Here is a 20,570-nt window from a genome sequence, read left to right as displayed (position 1 = left end):
CTGTGCATAAGATGTAAAAAAAAAAAATTCCCATCTTATGAATAATAAAAGGAGTGAATGCATTTCTCTTGGTGCATCTGTCATTTGTCACTGCTGCGAGTCGAAGCTGACAAACGCTCTGACGCTGTATGCAAACTCCTATAAGTGAACTCTGTGGACATCAGATGTGAACATCAATAATTCAGGCCACCTTTTCATTTGTAATGCACCGTTGCATTAGTGTCGCTGTGCATCATGCTGACCTCCACACTCTGCCCTCATAAGCTGCTAAGATGCTCTGCTCAACCAACCATGACGGCTCCAGGAGGGACTCTTAAGTGACTGTTGTCAGTACGACCAGCTGCCTAATTGTAGTGTTGCTGGTGTCTGTCCATATTGTGCCAATTAAGTTACGAGATATATATTTAATTTTAAGGACATAATAGTGACAGCTTCATCTGTGATAGCACTGTAAGTCTGGACTGGAGTGCTGAAGTTAAAGCTTTAATATTTGGGGCTTGAAAATGGATTTGAGTGCTCTATTTCCATTAAATATATATTTTTGACCATTTAATCAAAAATGCAGAAACCATGAAATTAAGGAATTTGAAAAGTTTATCAAACCAGACTATCTAGTGTCAGAGAACAAAAGCAGCAAATCTTCATTTCAATCATTATAGACTGAATATGAGGGTTAAAGAAATCATCCTGAGCTCTGAGAAACTGTTTTGGACATTTTCCAAACTAAACAAACAGAAAAATCCACCACTAATTAACCTATAATGAATTAATGAATGATTAATTAATTAGTTGCAGCCCTAAAGGTCTTATCGGGCACTGGTGATTTGGATGTAGAGGGTTAAATCCCAAACGAACAGATGGCTCAGAAGAAACAAAAATTCTCTTAAGAATCGTCTGTTTGCCCTTTATGAAGAAACGGGTCAGTTAACATCACTTTCACACAGAATATTTGGATTGACGTGAAATCAATACGGAGTGCGAAGATGTGGATGTTCGGGAACATTTCCTTTTCTCTTCTGTTTTCTTCCACAAACAGAAGCTGTGGGCCAGGGTCAGATATAAACCTTAACATGTAGGAAGAGTTATTGTTCTCTCAGAAATCTGACTGGGAACTGTTAATATTAGACAAGAAATGTTAAGTCCTTACTGTCATCTTCTCAGGCTGCAGTAGGTCAGTCGGGTGCAGGATTCAATACTGAAACTACCAAATAAGGACATTCCCATTAAAGTAACTCAATTAATTTAAAAGTTTGAGGTTTAACAGAATATGTTGGCATTTCTGCAAATGGATGAAGCCCTTAGTCTTAAAAAGAGAGGAGGGCTCAAGAGCAATACCTTCTAAGAAGATGGTGTAATGAGCAAAGAAATCTTGAGATATCATATTTTGTAGACTGTTAAAATGAGAGTACATTATGGTTATAAAACTGTAGGGTTTCATACATCAAAAATAAGCTTTTTCTTTGGCATTTCTTCTCATTTTAAACAGTTCTGTCAGATTAAAGTCTATGTATAGATATGCCGTCCTGTCAAGGGTGTACCCCGCCCCACGCCCGATGTCAGCTGGGATCGTCTCCAGCCCCCCGTGACCCCGACAGGGACAAGCGGTTGAAGATGAATGAATGAATGAATTGGGCTTCAATTTAAAAACAGAACCGTAAATGTGCCACAACAAAGCCGGCTCATAGGTGTGTTTGTTATTGCAGGACTTTGTCGCCCTCTTCTGGCTCAACCTCCTCATGACAAGTTTTCTGAAAGTGTGTGTTTAAATATGCAAATGAGGCATTATCTTATGAAATATAAGCTTATTTCTATAGATTTCCAGAGCAGAAATGTGAGCATTGGAGAAATCCAGGTTTAAAATGTTTCAATCTTGTTTCATTGCAGCTACCAAGCTCCTCTCCTGTGGAACCAAGTGTTGTTCGGGAGCTAGACACCGTACCCATATTTAAGAGTAAACCTAAAACTTTCCTCTTTGATAAAGCTTACAGCTAGGGCTTACGAGACCATAGCAATGTTGTTATTGGCATTTAATTTCTCTTAGAGCTGCGTGTACGGGGCCTAAGCTGATTTTGTTCTGCTTAATGATGCTGCTATAGTCCTAGTCCTGATACTCTGAGCTTCTCTCCTCTCCGTCTGTATCATTCATGTCTCATCAATGCATGTTACTAATGCAACTTCTTCCCTGGAGTTGTTTGTGCTTTGTCGTCTCGCAGGTCTCTGCTGATCGTGGTGGTGCCTGCTGCCGTGGTCCTGCATGATGCTTCCTGCTGCTATTATTACTATCACTCATATAAACTATCATTAGTTTTATAAATTATAAAATTTGTAGGCATAAAAACACCATCAGTGGTGTGTCTCGCTTTATCACAGCTGTACCGCTACTCATCATTGATCATATTTACCACCATAATTATCATTGTCATATTCTATCACCTTAGCTGTGCTTGTTTCTACTATTCTACTATGTTAACTGCCATAACTCATAAGATATTATTATAGTTCATGTTACTTTTGTGGTTGCTTGGATCTCTGGAAGTGTGTCTCTGTCTCTCCCCGTCCATCTGTCCGTCTTTTCTCTCTTTCTCTCTCCTTTTCTTCCTCCCCAACCGGTGCAGACAGACGTCCGTCCTCCACAGAGCTGGGTCTGTCTGACGTTCCTGCCTGTTATAGGGAAGGTTTTCGTTGCCACCGTACTCTACAGGGGAATTGTTGGGTCTATGTAAATCATAAATAAGTCATAGAGTGTGGTCTTTACCTACTCTGTAAAGTGTCCTGAGACAACTGTTGTTATGATTTGGCACTATAAATAAATTTAATTGAATTTTGTTGACATATTAGAGCCAAAGTTTTTTGCACAGGGGATTTTGGATATCTCTTTTTATTACTCCATAAATCAGAAATACTGGCAGTCTTCAAAATCCATTTTTGACGCGTTATTAGGAATAAAATGTTGTATAAATCAGGCAATGAATGATAAATGAATAAACCTCTCTGTAAAAACCTTCAGAACATAGATATGAATGAAACTGGAAAGTTTGTTGTTGGTAAGTGAAGATTTCTGTCTCAGTAAGAAAAACGTGTTGAGAAAACAACCTTTAAAGATGCATATTGTAAAATTCATACATTGTGCCACACACTACAGATTAATGGAGTAAAAACAGTTAACTAAGAAACTTCCCCAATTGATTTCTCACATTAAGACAAGTTATCTGAAATGTTATGTTTAAATGTGCTAATAAGGCTTTCTACAGAAATCTACAGATGCAAATACACAAAGTGTTGTAAAGTAACACCTAAATGTATATTTTGGGTGTTTTATTTTAGTTTATTTATGTTAAGGAAAGAAAAAAACTCAACATTGACGAATGCGTGAAAAAATGATGTTTTTGCCTGGCGTGTCTCCCGTATTTTTTGAGCTGTGCCCTCAGAAACATCAGGAAATGTGCAGTTTAACATTTGCACCTTAGCAGGACATCAAGCTGTATCAGAAGTCCTTACACTGCAATAAAAGAAATATGATAAATGGAAGAAATAGACTTTTTCCTGCGCAGCCCTGCTCATATAAACACATTTTGTTTACCTGACTACTCCTGTTATAGTGTATATGTATAGACCACATAACATGTCTGTAATTGACATCTTTCCTGTTTCCTAACACGTGTAAATTATCAGTTCACAGCAGAACCAGCCAGTCTTTATCAAACCACATAAGTCTGCTCTCTTTAACTGTTATTGCTTATTTGATATATTTTATTAGTGCGCTCATGTTCTGTTCTTCGTCCTCAGTGAATTCTGCCTCTGCACAGACTTTTATTTCCCATGTGGATCGATAACTTTCCATCTTATCCAGTCTTAAATTCAGTTAAGTGGCATCTTTTGACTCTGACTACATTCTCACAGAGCCTTTCTTATTAAGTGTCAGTTCGTCTTGAAGGTCATAAACGTCAGTTTAAGCTTTAACAGTTTAAAGCCCTTTAAAGTTTATTTACACTGTTGTTATGAGGGGGAAAAACAGTGAAAACAGTCACATGTTTCTTCAGTCCTGTGGTCAAAACTGTTTCTCCACTACAGGCCGCCTTTGTGTCAATGCAAAACCGTCGCATCTTACAGCCTCAATCTCTGGACCAACAGTGACCCCCGGCTGTAACCACCCTGCCATCACACTTCACTTCAATATACTGTATATACTTTTACACTGCAGTGGTGTTTATGTTACCATATGTTGAGGGGTAACAGCCAGAGGGGTGTGTACACTAATGACATTTGTACCAAGTTTACAGGAGAAATGCACACGCTCCTAATGTTGGGGGGGACGTGTCCCCTGCGTCCCACCCGGGATCTGCACCCACGCATGGATAGTAAGTCAGCAGTGGGATCTGCTCCAACGAGCCGTAGCTTTAAATGTGAGAAGAGACGTGATGTACTGAGGCAGATTCACTAAATAGGATCATGTAGAATGTAATAAAACGCAGGACACTGTGGTAAAACTGTGTACGTCCTTTTTAGAGAGAACAAGATATCTACTTTAAGACTGAGACGTGGACTTAACACTTGTCGCCTTGGACTTGAAGTGATGTTTTTTGATGACTTGCAGAGGATAAAAGACTTGAGACTTGAATGACTTGTCCGTGTTCATTTAATGTTTTCAGTTTAAATAGATTATAAATGTTCAAAGCTGTCACTGTCGACATTTCAATATGTCTGTGTCACATTACTTGATGTTTGCTATGAGCCCGACAACAATTGAAATCTCTAATTAACCCATTCACCAAAGTAAAACGTTTGATTGTTTTGTTTGATTACGCTGTCGTCTGTCAGGATTTCACTGTTTAACAGATGTTGGGGATTGAGAAGAAGTTAAGAAATAAGCTTTTATAAAGTTTTTTTTGTTTCATTACATTTATTCAACTAATTATAATAAACATTCAATTCATTTTTATACTTTTTGAACAGGTTGGAAACATTTGCACCATAATATTATTACAAATGAACTTTTACTTTGTCTTTTCTCTTTATAAAGAAACGATACTGCAGGTAAATGACTTGACTATACATATGATAACTCTGGATTTGAGACTAAATAACTTAAATCACATGTCCTGTTTAAAGTGAGTATCATGAAGGAAAACAACATTATTGTTTAGTTTGTCATTACTTTAATTTTTATATATTTTAAACATGCGTATTCATGTCTTTATTGTATATGTATTTGTCATTTTTTGTGTTATTTATTCTGTTTATTATTAACCTTTTCAGCTGACAGGCCACAGACAGTCTTCTTAAGCCTTATTATATCATAACACTACACTGTTTGTATGTTGCCGTCGTAAATCTAAACAAGATGTCTCCACAGTCAAGTGACCGAGTGAGAGAAACCTTAGCTCTGTTAGATACTAACCAGTTTCAGACCTCTGAATGGAACAAAAACATCTCAGTTTTGTTTACTGATTTAAATAAATTAATGAAGGGATATGAATTGTAAATTCAGTCTGATTGTTAAAGAGAAAAGTCTTCATTCACAGGTGAAATAAGTGGTGCATGGCTTTTCACATGTTTTAATCATATACTTTTATATTCTAATAAAAATAAACATAAAAATGGATGCATACTTGTACATTATATTAGCGTGTGGTATATCAAAGTTTCCTGTGGGACACATCCCAGACTGCATTAAGGAAACATTTGTATACTTGGAGTATTTCCCCCCCAATAATGATGAAGAATTCAATCCAAAACATGTACAAATATACTTTTATTTTGGTCCAGAAAGACAGAAGCACAGATGTACATTATATTAGTATGTGTATGGTATATTCAAGTATTTGTTTACTTGTATGAGATCATCCCTGAATGCTATAGGCAAGAAATATTTAGTTACTTTTTCCATACGGTCTAAATAATCTTTAATGAAAGATCACTATGATTGCAGGCATATGTATTATAAAACAACATGTATAGAATATAGATTTTCCATTCAGAAAATATTAAGAATTAAATCCAAAACATGTACAAATATACTCGTATTTTGGTCCAGAAAGACAAAACCGCCCATGTACATTATATTAGTATTTGTTATCTAGTATGAGATCATCCCTGAATGCTTTAGGCAGGAAATATGTGGTAACTTTTTCCATACAGTCTAAATAATCTTTAATAAAAGATCACTATGACTGCAGGTGTATGTATTATAAAACAACATGTATAGAATATAGATTTTCCATTCAGAAAATATTAAGAATTAAATCCAAAACATGTACAAATATACTTTTATTTTGGTCCAGAAAGACAAAACCGCCCATGTACATTATATTAGTATTTGTATGGTACATCCTAGTATTTGTTTTCTAGTATGAGATCATCCCTGAATGCTTTAGGCAGGAAATACTTTGGTAACTTCTTCCATACAGTCTAAATAACCTTTAATGAAAGATCACAATGACTGCAGGTGTATGTATTATAAAATAAAATGTACAGAATATAGATTTTCCATTCAGAAAATATTAAGAATTAAATCCAAAACATGTACAAATATACTCGTATTTTGGTCCAGAAACACAGAAGCGCCCATGTACATTATATTAGTATTTGTATTGTATATCCTAGTATTTGTTTTCTAGTATGAGATCATCCCTGAATGCTTTAGGCAGGAAATACTTTGGTTACTTCTTCCATACAGTCTAAATAATCTTTAATGACAGATCACTATGACTGCAGGTGTATGTATCATAAAATAAAATGTACAGAATATAAGGAATAAAATCCAAAACATGTATAAAACTTGCGCACTAGGCAGCACCTGTCATTTTAAACATCTATGAAAAATCCATCCTATCTTCAAATTAAAACCTTTATTGACACATGATGTTTGTTTTGAGCGGCGTGGCCCTTTGATGTGCGTCACGTGACCTGACCCATGCCCCTCGAGCGTGCACCAGCGAGCTCATTCGCCGAGCGCACGTTCGCCAAATTTGCACTAATTAGCTACTAGCAGACTTCATAAATATGACTTCTGTTTGCTGCCAGCGTTTATCATTGTGGCACTTCTCATAGCTGTCATCATGGCGTTTTCGCTGGTGAGTTCAAAAACTAAAAGAAAATATGAATGAAATGAGTCTGGACGACATTTGACCTTTTGTGTGACACGAAACTACCACCGACGTCTCTTTTTCAGGCGTACATTTGAATTCCTACCCCCCCAAAAATGTCCCCCTCAGCTGCTCGAAAATGCTAGTTTTCCCTCCGCCACATGTGTCCCAGACTTTGGCTTCACTTGTAGCATGAATGCAGCATTAGCTTCTCCTCTTCTGGTTTCCCTCCTGCAGAGACATGATCCCCGTGGGCCCGACAGCCTGGACTATGACTCCCCGGCCCTGTCCACCTGCGGCAACGCGGGCGTCTTCCACACGATGAACAACATACTGGGCAACGCGCTGATACTCGACGACGTGTGCACCACACCTACCAACACCAAGGGGAAGCCGGACATGCTGTGTGGTAACGTCTTGTTCAGTCTTTCCCACTCTGCAGCTGCAAAGAAGCGAGGAAATGCCAAATACCTGTGGAAAATGCGCATGTTGGGTTCTAAATTGTAGAAACACTGAGTCCTTCTGAGCATTATGCCTGAGGAAGCTTTGAGCAGACACGTTTTTCTTTATTTTAATCATTTAATTGAGAAAGTTAATTAATTTGTTTTGGGCTGTTTCAAGGTCACATTGACAGGATGCAGTTTTGATTGGAAAATATTCTTAATGAAGTTCACTGTTAAAAGGTCAGCTACCTTCTCTTTTCTTTAACTGTCAACTGTTTAAAATGGATTAATGATGTATTTTATATAAGTCTCTATAAGTCATGTTTCTGCTTTTGTCAAAAGTCCAAAAACAAAGTAATTAATTTACAATGAAAACTAAATAATTTAAATGCCATCCTATGTTGGAATCACACCGGCCGCAGCTCTAAATTGGGGAAAAAGGATGTAAAGTGATGGGACAATAGCCTGATTTCTACCCCCTTTACTTCCAGCATCCTCACTCAGACCACACTCATCTTTGAACTCTGCCTTTATTTTACCTCAACTATGTTTCCTAACTGTTTCCTGCACAGCTGAGATGCTATGCAGTGACAAAATCACGTCTGGTAACTAAGCATTTGAGAAGCTGAAAGTAGAGAACGTTTGGCATTTCTTCTCGGTTAAGGTCTTGTTGGTGATTTCCTGTCAGTTTAGTATCTATAAATAAAATGTTTCAGCTCTAACCAGTGCTAAATGTCAATATATTCACCTTAAGCTGCATGAAAGGGCCCATATGTGTAAGTTTCAAATGCATGTGAAGGTGAAGAGGACATGACCTCAGCAGTAGCTACTGAGTCTGATGTTTGAGGGCCCTGCTGCTGTCCTGTGGTTTGCATTTTTGTTTTAAGTGACACATTTAGACCAGAAACTGTCAAAATGAACCTAAATGCAAGTTACAGTACAGTTTTTATGAGGAATTTATTTTTTTTAAGGTGAAAAGTTACAAAAGTCGTCACTTTCTCAGTCAGAACTGCCTCACCTTGTCATTATGATTCGGGTGCCAGCAGCTGATTCATGCTGCATCGCCGTCTGCAGCATTGCAGCACTTTGAAGTGTTTTTTTTTTTTTTTTTAAACCCAGGAGTGATTTGCCAAGATTTCAGCACAGTGCCTGCGTTGTTTCCTTCGAATTGTTAATTTGCCCAAGGCATGACCGCAGTCTCGTTCCAGGTAATAGAAAAGGTTTTCCTCAGCTTGACATGAGCGCAGTACATCTGTTCTGTGAGTTGTTTTTTTAATTTTTTAGTAATACGAAAGTGAATTGTATCTTGACACAACCTGAGCTAAACTTCTGCTGTGGCCTCTCTGCCCACCAGCCCAGCTTTGGTGTTGCTGATTCAGGGCTGCAGCTGGATGCTTTCCAGGCCCGGAGAGGGGAAGGGAGGAGCTGGTTGTGCAAATTCACTCAGTCCTCAACATCTGATCTGTCAGCTGCTTCTGTTGGTGATGCATGTTTATGAGCGGGGTGTGTGCAAGAAAAATCCAAACACACCAGTTGATGTGTATGATATAACAACTTATTTAATCAAGTTTTCTGATGGCTTATTGAGCATCTTCAGTCTGAGGTTTTTTTTTATTTTTTTATATTCAAGTCTGCTGAGTCATTTGCTCTCATCTCCCACCATGCCGCTGTAGCTCTGCCTCCTCCCTCCCTCCCTCCCTCCCTCCCGCCTCTGTCAGCTTGCTCAGGAAACAAGGCTAGACGGAGTAAGCAGCAGCGGTAACAGTGGTTTTCTCACTGACTCTGAGATGTGCTGTGCCTAACAGAGAGGGGAGTACTTCTATCAACAAGCCAATAGCTCTAACAGGAATTTTTCATTACACAGTTGTTAGGCAAGGAAGCAGGGAGGTGGGGGAGAGCTGATGTCATTAGCAGGGGTGTGCGAGTGCATCAGCAGCCATGTCACATGCTGCTAGGTGGGTCAGTGATGCGGACGGAGATGCATGGCAGTTGCACCGGGCACAGAGGCAGCAGGTTAGCTCCCCCGTCAGCCAGGGTAGGGGGAGATGTGGTGATCAGGGAAGTTTCTTTTTCAAATGAGATTTCTCTTCACAGAAACAGTTTTGTCTGACGAGTCTCTCCCTGTCCTTTTCTGTGTAACGCAGACTGACACCGTTCTTATTAACACTTCCTCTCCCTTCTCTTTTTCTAAATCTCTGAACTGGATCTTGGATCGAAAAGAGTCGGAGCTGGCTGCAGCTGGCAGCAGGAGGATGCTCTTCCCCAACTGTGGTGGCATGCCCAGCTCCCAGGAGATGCCGCCATCCAGGGGCCCACCGGGTGTCGCAGACCTGGGCCTGGGCCTCCAGACCCTCCGTCTGTCCGGCTGGAACACATGGGGCAGCCAGGAGGCGGACACACACACCTCCCCTTCCCATGTTCAGCCCAGCTCACCTGCCAGTAAGTACCAAATAATTTGTTTACCTGAATGTGTTGTTCATGTTGGTCGTTTTCCCAAGAGTTTATTTGCTCTCTCTGTCCGTGACCCAATTTAATTGAACATTACAGACGATATTGTAACAGCCTTGTTTTGTTTAGCCTCCATTTGTATAGAAATATGTGGTGGTTGGTTATTAACAGCAGTCTGTGTGTGGGAACAGGCTGAAGCGTCACCAGGGAGGATGATGTGGCAGTTTTGCTTTGCTGCATCTCTAGCAGTGCAGCAGGCACAAAAACAGTCCAGTGAAGGTACTTTATGTCCCTAAACACCCAGGACATGAGTCATTTTATGTATATTTAAGTACCTGTTGCTCTAACTGAAGATGCCAGGATGTTGTTTTTCTGGGGGGGTGGTTGGCACACAAACCAAACAAACAGTCCCACTTGGCTAATTAACATGCGTGAACATCAATGATGCTGACATTTAGGTTGCCAGATAGTTCTGAGATGAGTCTGTTTTGGAGAGGTTTTGCAGAATTTAACAATGACCCACTTGTCCTGACCCATTTGTAGTGCTATAGTTGTATTGCTGCCGCCACTTTCCTGTCACTCTTTAGCTGCTCTATATACATATACGCTGGAGATTAAAATTAGAGTACAAAGTATTATTGCTTTATTTTGAAATAGTTTATTCCGAATTTGATAGAGTACCAACTGTGGCCTACCACTGCTGTCCTAGCATGTTTTCTTTAGAGGCCCTTGCTTTGAATGACTGACTTCAGTACATCTACGCCCACAGGACTTGACTAGTTTGTCACACTGCTCTGGTTTGATATTGGTCCATTCTGTCTCTTCTACAGTTCAGTGACTGTAGTGGGTTTCTTAAACATTACTTTGTTGCCAAGGATTTTCCAAAGCTTCTCTATGGGGTTTAGATCTGGACTCTGGGCTGGAAATTTCATTGTTTCAATATTCTTAGCTTCAAGGGCATTGTCTGTCAAAATTAAGGGTATTGCATGTTGCGCAAGGAGGTTCACAATAGGGGTGGGCGATATGACTAATAGATTTTGAAGGTGATTAGACGTGCTGACGATCTGAAGCAGAGAGATTGTAGTATTGTCTATAGGGCACATTATATCGACTGCTGTTCTATGCTCTGCACAGACGCATGTGGGTTTTTTTTCTTACTCAGCCAAAACACAGTATTGGCTAGTCCGCATCATGCACCGCCCTAAAAACACACCACTCGACCAATCATAGTGAACTACAGGCAGTGACGAGGATTTCTCATCCATAGCAGGAAGTGATGGGCAGGACACCAACTCCTGCAGACTATGCTGTCCACACTTATTCATAAAATGTCTGGAACAAACTGTAAAATATGCGCCTAAAAAACAGATAACTGACCCATGCAGCCGCAAACTCCTAATGTGTTTCAACAAGGAGCGAGCAGCGTCACTTCAGAGGACGCCTCTGCCCAAACCTGACACACCTCTCTCTGATGGCTGAGAGGGTCATCTCAGGGTTTCAGTCACCTTTGAGCGGCTTGCAATCTTGCAAAGTAACCAGGAGAGCTGCCAGATACATAGGGTGTGTCCAACATTTAAGTAAATTGTCACCAAGGGTGAGAAACACCAAAACTGGGAGGTAGGTTTGAATTTGACCCACAGCTGAATATCCCCTCAGCCTCATGTTCACTGTTACAGCCCATGCAGTCCATATTGTCAGTTGCCAGTTTGTTATCAAGGGGAAGGAAGCCGCTGGCTAATACTTGTCGAATAGCTGCTTAACGAGTCACTGGGCTTTGTTTGGGAAAGGTGTCAGATGAATTGGCCACCAGCTTTGCTGAAGGGAAAGGCGTGTAGCTTCTGTGACAAGATCGTGTTTCAGATTGGCTGCTTGTGTCAATGCTCAAAGCATTTTCAATTTTACTTTTGATGTTTTGCATCTTTTGGCTGTATTTTGTGTTGCAGCTAGCAGACAGCTTGCACATAAAGTATCCTCTTCCACATACAAATTTAGAAAACCTGACTTTTGCATCGCAGCCTTTCAGTTCTCTCGTATCAAAAGAAGATTCCTTTGTCGTTTCTCAGCAATTGCAAACATTTGAGGGAAATTTGTCTTCTGCATTTAACCCAGCCGTGGTGGAGCGCTTGGAAACTCTATGGTTTTTTTTGTTTTTTTTTGCCAGTGCCTTGATCGGGGGCACTGACTAACCGAACATCATTTGAAGGGGGCGTGGGAGGAAACCAGAGATCCCGGAGGAAAACTCAAATGAACATGGAAAGGAGATGGTCCTAGCCACTGTGCCGCCCAAATCAATGGTTTTTGTAGATTCAGCACACAAACCCATTTGCTTTACTTTGCTCTGTTTTTGCAAGTGGGTGAGTAAAGAGAAATTTTGGGAACCTGAATTTGCAACGCCTGCATGCTTCCTGACATCGATATTGCTCTGTAGAATCAGCACACACGTCCCATCTTCAAACAAACAAGCTTGGGCGTTACATCAGCATGACTACTTGTACAGATCACTCTGAAAGGGCTGAATCATCGTAGTACAACTGTAAATGGTGTAATTGTCCTTTCCCCTCCAGTGCTGGGTATGATGAACAGCTCCTTGACTAACATCCTTGGAAAGCATCCAGGTTACCTGCCGCCTGAGTCCATAAACATGGCTTCTGACCTGGATAAGTTCACAAGCATCCCGCGCAATGCAAACCGTCTGGACTCAAGCTCCTTCTTGGACTCTCGCTCCAGCAGTCCTGAAGATTCGGAGACCAGCGGGTTCAGCTCTGGGTCAGACCACCTCTGTGACATGCTGGTAAGGCTCATGATACTGAATTTTGTATATGTATTGGTATGGCATCTCGCTCTTTTCTGATCTGCTCCAGTTTTCATTTGTTGTTCATTCAAATACAACTCTTCTTTTGATGAATTCAGGATAATGTAAATTTCCACATCACTTCAATACATGCTGGTTTTATTTTCGCTTGCAGAAACCCTTTGGGTTGACTCCCGCAAGGAAATTGAAAATGTAAAAAAATGTAAATAAATACAGAAAGTATAAAAAAACGCAACAATAAAACTCTTTAAGAATTTAAGAATACAGGTAAAATAAAATTCAGAGAAAATGAAATCAGATAAGTTAAATGTAGAGAAAATGTATAAAATATGTTACTGTGACAGAAATGAGCAGTGAGATTAACTAACTGCAATATGGACGAGTGCAATAATTATTAATGGCAAAATATTTGCCAGATACAGTTTTGAATTGAGCGTTGTGGTGCTGCAGAGAGATTCTGGCCTACAAGTCGTATTCTACAGACTTAAGAAAAAAAATCTTCGCAATAGTCACACCACAATCATTGAAATGTATTTTGAAATTAAAATGAATGATGCAAAAAATTCATACGCTCCAATGTCATTAATCATATCGCAACATCAGTAAAAACAATGCCACTAGATATTTCCCTCATCGTGCCGCCCTATTTTGGTGTGTTAAGCGACTGTCAATGAAACTCAACACTTGCGACGCAGATCTTTTCATCTTGAAATCTTTCCAGCAGCTTCAAGGGCACAATCCCTCCTTTCCTGCAAGATGTTTAATGTGAAACGTCCGCAGGAAGTCTGGAGTCTCTCAGACGGCAGCTTAAATCATAAATCTAGACATTTAGTTGCTTATGCGCGACCAGATGTCATCACCACAGCTCTCTGCTAAAATCAACCCCCTGTAAAGAAAATACTGAAAGTTTAGTGTTAAAATCTCATCTCGTTCTCGTGAACGTAATAGCGTGCATCGTCTGGTCACACCCCTTAATTTCTGTATCTATTATGATTTATGATTGATTCTCCCGTGTCTGCCCCTAAAATTTCTGGTTGAGGCCCTAAAAGTTTCAGTTGGGGGCCAACAGTGCTCCTACTGAAAAAAGTTAGTGTGGAGCCCTGAATGTAAACCGTATTCTTCCCCTGGAGAGAAGCAACAATTTTGTGCTTAGAGGGAAGCAAGGCTCGACACAACATTTTATAAGCCCCACCTCCACCTGTCGGCTCCAACAGCAGGCGGCATCAGTAACCGCACATGTCCGAGCACTGACTGCTTCAGCACACCATGATTGTAAAGGTGCGTGTTCATTTATGTTGAGTGCAGCAGATTGGAAAGTGACAGGACTTGTACTGATCAGTGCTGTGGAAATGTACATTTGTTGAACATTGTAGTACATGTTCCACTATTCCAGCAATGTTTTGTATCAGACCTTTTTCAGCAGCTTATCTGTTTTTGTGCTTTATTTAAGAATGTGTAGTAATTATGATTTAGGCATATCAATTATGACAAGTGTTATAAGGTACAATTATTTGAACATCTTTTTTCTCCAGTCGACTTTGCGGATTTCCCCTACCATGCCTTACTTTGCATCAAACCTGCAGAAGGATATGCTGCGACTGGGCCCCCGTCTGGAACCCCAGGACTCCAGCTCTCCACTGACCCCACCACCCAGTGCCAGCCCTGCTTCTGCCATTTCTCGCAGCTGGCGTACCGGCTCTCCCTGGCCTGGTACGGAGATGTTCGAACAGCCGGAGGATACGTTCAGTATTGAGAAGGAGGCCCGCCTGCACAGACAGGCTGCAGGTAAATCTAAAGCCCAGTTCAGACCAAAGATTCGCAGTGCGATGAAACCGTTTTAGAACATCGCAGGTAGCTGTTGCAGCGGCGTCATGTAGCCCGTCATCTCAACTCAAACCTGCTGTTGGTGTGGCTGCCGGCAGCTGGTTTTAGGACGTAAGGCATGTTCCCCCGTTTCCAATTGTCTCTCAGCAAAGTCCGCAGGTCAATCAGCTGGTCGAAATGGCAGTTTTGGACGGAGACTCAATGAGCGAAAGAGTCGAGTGAGCTAGAGTTAATTAGGAGAGAGCACGAATCAGAGTAAAATATTAAATTCACTGTAATTCATATTTTAAGATGCTTCAAATTACATACAGCTACAAAAAAGCCTGAAGTCAAACTAAAACCGAAGTACAGAGTTGTTGCTATGGAGACTACATTTTCTCGTCTCATTGGTGTAAACTGGAATGTATGACATGCTCTATTTTTTTATTATTTAACCTTTCTTTATACAGGTAATCTCGCGAGTCACTGGGTCTCATTCTTAAGAGAAAACGTTGCAAGTTTCAACTGGTTTTGTCACAAACCTTTGGTCTGAACTGGCCTTAAATCACACGTGACTCATCATATCACTGTTTTATCCTTTTTTGATTTGCCTTATGGCGCGGTTTTAATGGTATAAAGGGTAGTTGGGGTGACTTTGTGGATAGAAGTGAGCTGAATTTTGGCTAACCTTTTTTTCTGGACTTAGCTGTGAATGAGGCCACGTTCACCTGGAGCGGTCAGCTGCCTCCTAGAAACAACAAGGACCCTCTGTACTCCTGCAAGGTCTTCCTTGGTGGTGTGCCCTGGGACATCACAGAAGGTAACTGCTGCTTTAATTTTAGTGCCGGACTTCGTTGCTTGATTCTTTTATTTATTTTTTTGGTGCGTGGCATTAATGTTACAGTTCAATAAGTAATGAGCCCTGAAGGGGTTGTGCTTGAATCCATACTTCCATAATCTGGATTAGGCTGGATGAAATAAATTCAGAATCCAAACAACTGTAAAGGAAGTTAGTTTTATTCCTCCTGGTGTGAGCTGAATTCCTTCAGTAAGGTTTTTCAGATCGTTCTTAATTTAGCAGTATTTCTGTGCACTTGGATGTTCATTTAAAAAAACTTTCATTTTAGTGTCCAGTAAGAGTTTACAGGAAGTAAACTAAAGTCTTTTTTTGTATAAATAGTAAAGTAAGTAAAGTATGTTTCTTTACATTTATTTAGAATGTACAAGTTTTAACAAAGTAAACATCCTTTTATGTATTTTATTTGTAGTTTGAAATAATTTCTTCCTGCTGTTAAATAAGTCATTTAACTTTAACTAGACGACCTAATTGGCTAAATGATGCTCCAAGGCAAAAACTTGCGTGTCCTGTCTGCACCACTCTGACCAGAAAAAAAAAAAAAGTGCTTTCTTTAGCTCAGAGTTGCACTTTGTGTTGACTGCTGTAATCTGTTCGTGTTTATTTAAAAGGTGTATTAATGTAACTGCTTTGGGCTCAATGCTTAATTTAACTATTAATGTTTTTAAATGTTCCTGGTTAGAGGTTTATTTGTGCAGTTTAAAGCATTAGTTCTGAGATCTTTAATATCCAAGCAACGCTGATATAAGAGAAATATCTGATTCAAATCAGCGATAATACTCAGCCCCTTTGATGGATTCAGCAAATGTTCAACCATAAATTCCAACTTAATTTAATAAATGGACACTCTTTAAAACTTCCCACAACCCCACCCATGAAAACTACAAATGTAATCACTTTTATAGAAGGAAAACTCATTGAACTACTGTTTCTATTTTCCTGACCTCACTCCATCTTTTGTCAGCCGGCTTGATCAGCATCTTCAGTGGCTACGGCCCTCTGAATGTGGAGTGGCCTGGTAAGGATGGAAAGCACCCTCGCTGTCCTCCCAAAGGTAATGTTGCTAAAGGTAATGACAAGCTGGTAGGCAAATTTTCTTTCCCCTTTAGGGTGGCACTGTGGTGAGCACATGGCATGCTGGTGAGTTTGACTGTTGCGCTCTGGAGTTAATTTGGATGGTGATACTGGGCTAAAATGTAACATAAGACATGGTGGTAGATGCAGCGTGTGGACAAATCAAGATGGATGATCAATAATGTAGACCTGGACATAATTGTGATCTCAATATTGATCAGAATAATCATATCATTTTGGCCATATCTTTATTTTTGCAACAGTGGCTGCATGAACATGTGAAAGTCATTGTGTCGGAGTCTAAATCCTCACCGTAATACTGTTTGTATGTAAAGTATTTTGTGTGTTTTGTATTTTTAGGTTACGTGTATCTGGTGTTTGAGAACGAGAAGTCTGTGCGGGGTTTGCTCCTTGCCTGCTCCCAGGACCCGTTTCACCCCGAGGACAACCGAGAGTACTACTTCAAGATGTCCAGCCGCAGAATGCGATGCAAGGATGTGAGTTGAAACGAAAAACACGCGAGGCACAATTATGTACATTACATCCATCACTGATCCCTGTGCATGAGTACAACATTTAGGATACTTTAGTATTCTTTTCATGCCACTTTCTAAAACACATCACATTTCAGGGGGAAATATTGTATTTTTTACTTCCCTATTATCTGACAGCTCTAGTTACTTTGCAAATGTAGATTTTTTTTTTACAGACTGACTGAATCTTGTCTGTACCTCACATGAGTTACAGACCTTACCTGATCTTCTACAGTAGAGCGTGTATTGACATCAAATACACTACTAGACATGTCTAAACTGTAGCACCAGCGGTCCAGCACTGAAAGCTGATCAGATTTATCTCAATTCTTTTTCTCTGATCCCATTAGTTTTCTGTCATTTGATGTTTTAGCTCTAACTTGCATCATTTATAATCCATTAATTGTTAGTCATTTATCAAACAAAAAGCAAAACCGCATCTCAAGTAAACAAGTAATTTTTCTCCTGTCATTACAGATTGAATCATTTAGCAATGTTTTCTCCAACCAACAGTCCACATTTTTGATCTGAGGTTCATTAGTGGCGGCTATAAATCAGATGGTTCCTTAATTAAATCAAAACGTTGCCAGTTGAGACCATTTTAGTCAAAGTTTTTGTAAGAGTAGTCTTTTAAGTGACTTGTCTCTCTTCCGGTCTCAGGTGCAGGTGATCCCCTGGGTGATCTCGGACAGTAACTACGTGCGCTGCCCCGCCCAGCGTTTGGACCCCACTAAGACGGTGTTTGTTGGCGCGCTGCATGGCATGCTGAACGCTGAGGCGCTGGCCAGCATCATGAACGACCTATTCGGAGGCGTCATGTACGCTGGCATCGACACGGACAAGCACAAGTACCCCATAGGTGAGACGGCGGCTGTTGTGCTCATTCGGCTTCTGTATGTGCATGCACTTTGTAAGCCTGTGAATGTTCTCATTCGTCCAGGTCATCGTTATCCTCAAAGCAATTTCAGTCAAAAACAACTGGACTGGTTGTTTGTCTAGGACAAACAACCAGTCCAGTTGTTTTTGACTGAAATTGCTTTGAGGATGCACTTTGTAGACATCTTGGCATACTGACATCGGACATGCCATTCATGCACGAAGTACAAACTGAAACTGAGGGAAATTTATAGACTTTAAACTTGATGTGAGGATTTGAACCATGCACCAGTTCAAGGCATTTAAAACTATAAAATCTGTTTTTATATTAAGCTACTGTGCAGAATATATATTTTTTGGCAACGATCGGAACCAACTCCCAAGTGTTGTTCGGGAGGCAGACACTGTCCCCGTATTTAAGAGTACGCTCAAAACTTTCCTCTTTGATAAAGCTTACAGCTGGGGCTTACGAGCCCTTAGCTATGTTGTTATTTTTAAGATGATTGTGTCCCGACGGATGACTGTCCTCCGTGGAGCTGGGTCTGTCCGACCTTCCTGCCTGTTGTGGGGAGGGTTTTCGTTGCCACCGTACTCTATGGGGGGATTGTTGGGCTATACCTACTCTGTGTCCTGAGATGACCTTTGTTAGGATTTGGCACTATAAATAAAATTGAATTGAAACTGAAAGTATCTGTCTTTCTTGTGTACAGGCTCTGGACGTGTCACTTTTAACAATCAGCGCAGTTACCTGAAGGCCGTGTGTGCAGCATTTGTGGAGATCAAAACCCCCAAGTTTACAAAGAAGGTAAGAACATGACTCACTCAGCGTTTGTACTTTTCTCCATCCAACAGTGATGGAGAGTAAGAAATTACTAAAGGTACAATACAATTTTGAGATACTTCAATTATTTCCATTTTACGCTACTTTATACTTTAAAGACACTGCATTTCAGAGGATAATACTTTACTTTTTATTCCACTCTATTTATTTTAAAGCTTTAGTTGTTTTGCAGATTTGGATTAATACAGAATGCAATTTGGAAAAAAATAACAAATAAAGTAGTTCAAAATACTTTTTCTCGAGTGAAAGAACCGATAGTGACTCATTTAACCTAAATAATAAAACTCGAGAAAATCTAGTATTACAAAAATCTGCTCGTAAAAATACCTTAAAATGCTTAATCAACAATTTCCCACTTGCAGTAGTGGAAGCTTGTTTTTTATTTGTTTGTTTGTCTTTTTAACTTTGACTGACTGCTGTGAATTGTGTAACATGGCGTCTCCTTCACCCTCAGGTCCAGATCGACCCGTACCTGGAAGACTCAATGTGTCAAGTTTGCCTTCGCCAACCTGGGCCTTTCTTCTGCAGAGACCAGGTCAGTGGAACACACAACACTGCTTCAACAGTAGTTTCTGTCATTTCATGCTCTGATTGCCATGAAAAATTGATATTTATGGTCCACAGAGTGAGTGCATCTGATTTGTGTGTAAATCGGGGGGGGGGGGTGGGGGTGGGGGGTTGTGTCCTGGAAAATCAGGAGAGTTGTCTTAATACTTCTAAAAACTAAGTGATTCCTAATTGTTTTAATCCATTTATTTACCTTGTGAAAACAGTCACTTGCACAGAAATACATGCGGTCCAGGTCGAAAAGGCCCAAACTCCCCTTTAACATCCTCTTACAGACGTCTTGCTTCAACTTTGACCTACCGTGTTTGCTGTTGCAGTGAGGGATTACCGCTGACACTACAATGCTTTCATTTTCCATTTGACTTCAGAATAGGGTGGATTAGATCCTGTTTACAGTCTTTAGCATTGTTTACAACCTGATTAATTGACTTTGAAGACCCTGTCTACTTCAATGTAGCGACATTGATGTTTCCAAATGTCAACTACTAACTTAAGTGCATTAGAACTGACACACAATGTCCCGTACTACATATAAATTAGTTGTAATAAGCCAGAATTATCCTTTATGAGCTTTTGTGCATGAATTCAGTTTGATCACCTGAAAGTCTTTCCAACATCAGAAATGTCTCAGTCAAAGTAGCTCACAATACGCTCAATCTGTCTGTTGACAGACTTGCTTCAAGTACTACTGCCGCTCTTGCTGGCACTGGCAGCACGCCATGGATATCCTGAGCAACCACCGGCCCCTCATGCGTAACCAGAAGAACAGGGACTCCAGCTAAAGCGGGTGCATCCAAACACTCTGAAGGGCAAGAGGAAGAGCCCCCTCAATGGGATGAGGCTGCCCGCCAAGGAGAGCACGTGTGCCAGATGTCCCTCGGAGCGAGGACACCATGGCACTCCACCAGGCACTGGGATATCACTGTAGAAAATGTTCACTTTTGCACTTGCTACATTTTTGCTGTTCACAGTGGCACTATGCACAGTGACCTTGTTGGGAAAGACAAGGAGTCCTTCACACTTATGCATTTTCACAGACTTGTGGCCAGACAGAAAGATGCGAGTCAGCCTGAGGTCAAGAAGTGGATGAAAATGCCATTTCTTTTTTTCTTTTTTCTTTTTTTTTTTGTTTACATGTGTTGCATAGTGAAGAGCAATCACGCAAGTCTCATTGCCGTTCATTGGCAAATGCCATACAGTGCCTTTAAATTTTTTTAGTTCATTTTTCCCCC

At 40.4% G+C, this 20,570-nt stretch overlaps 1 protein-coding gene across 1 annotated transcript; it reads left to right on the top strand.

The window, feature by feature from the left end:
- Positions 1-7,058: 7,058 nt before the first annotated feature.
- On the top strand, positions 7,059-20,193 carry cpeb1b (cytoplasmic polyadenylation element binding protein 1b; the record flags this gene model as incomplete). Its single annotated transcript, XM_083920477.1, has 12 exons — positions 7,059-7,073; positions 7,323-7,494; positions 9,749-9,967; positions 12,541-12,767; positions 14,321-14,573; positions 15,298-15,411; positions 16,412-16,516; positions 16,882-17,018; positions 17,715-17,913; positions 18,641-18,735; positions 19,226-19,306; positions 20,010-20,193. The coding sequence occupies 12 exons, from the start codon at positions 7,059-7,061 to the stop codon at positions 20,118-20,120; spliced, it is 1,728 nt and encodes a 575-aa protein (XP_083776603.1). The 3' UTR covers positions 20,121-20,193.
- Between the last annotated feature and the right edge of the window lie 377 nt (positions 20,194-20,570).

This window comes from Echiichthys vipera (assembly GCF_963691815.1).
Source record: "Echiichthys vipera genome assembly, chromosome: 1".
In the NCBI taxonomy this organism is placed as follows: domain Eukaryota; kingdom Metazoa; phylum Chordata; class Actinopteri; order Perciformes; family Trachinidae; genus Echiichthys; species Echiichthys vipera.
This window is presented reverse-complemented; position numbering and strand designations above follow the sequence as displayed.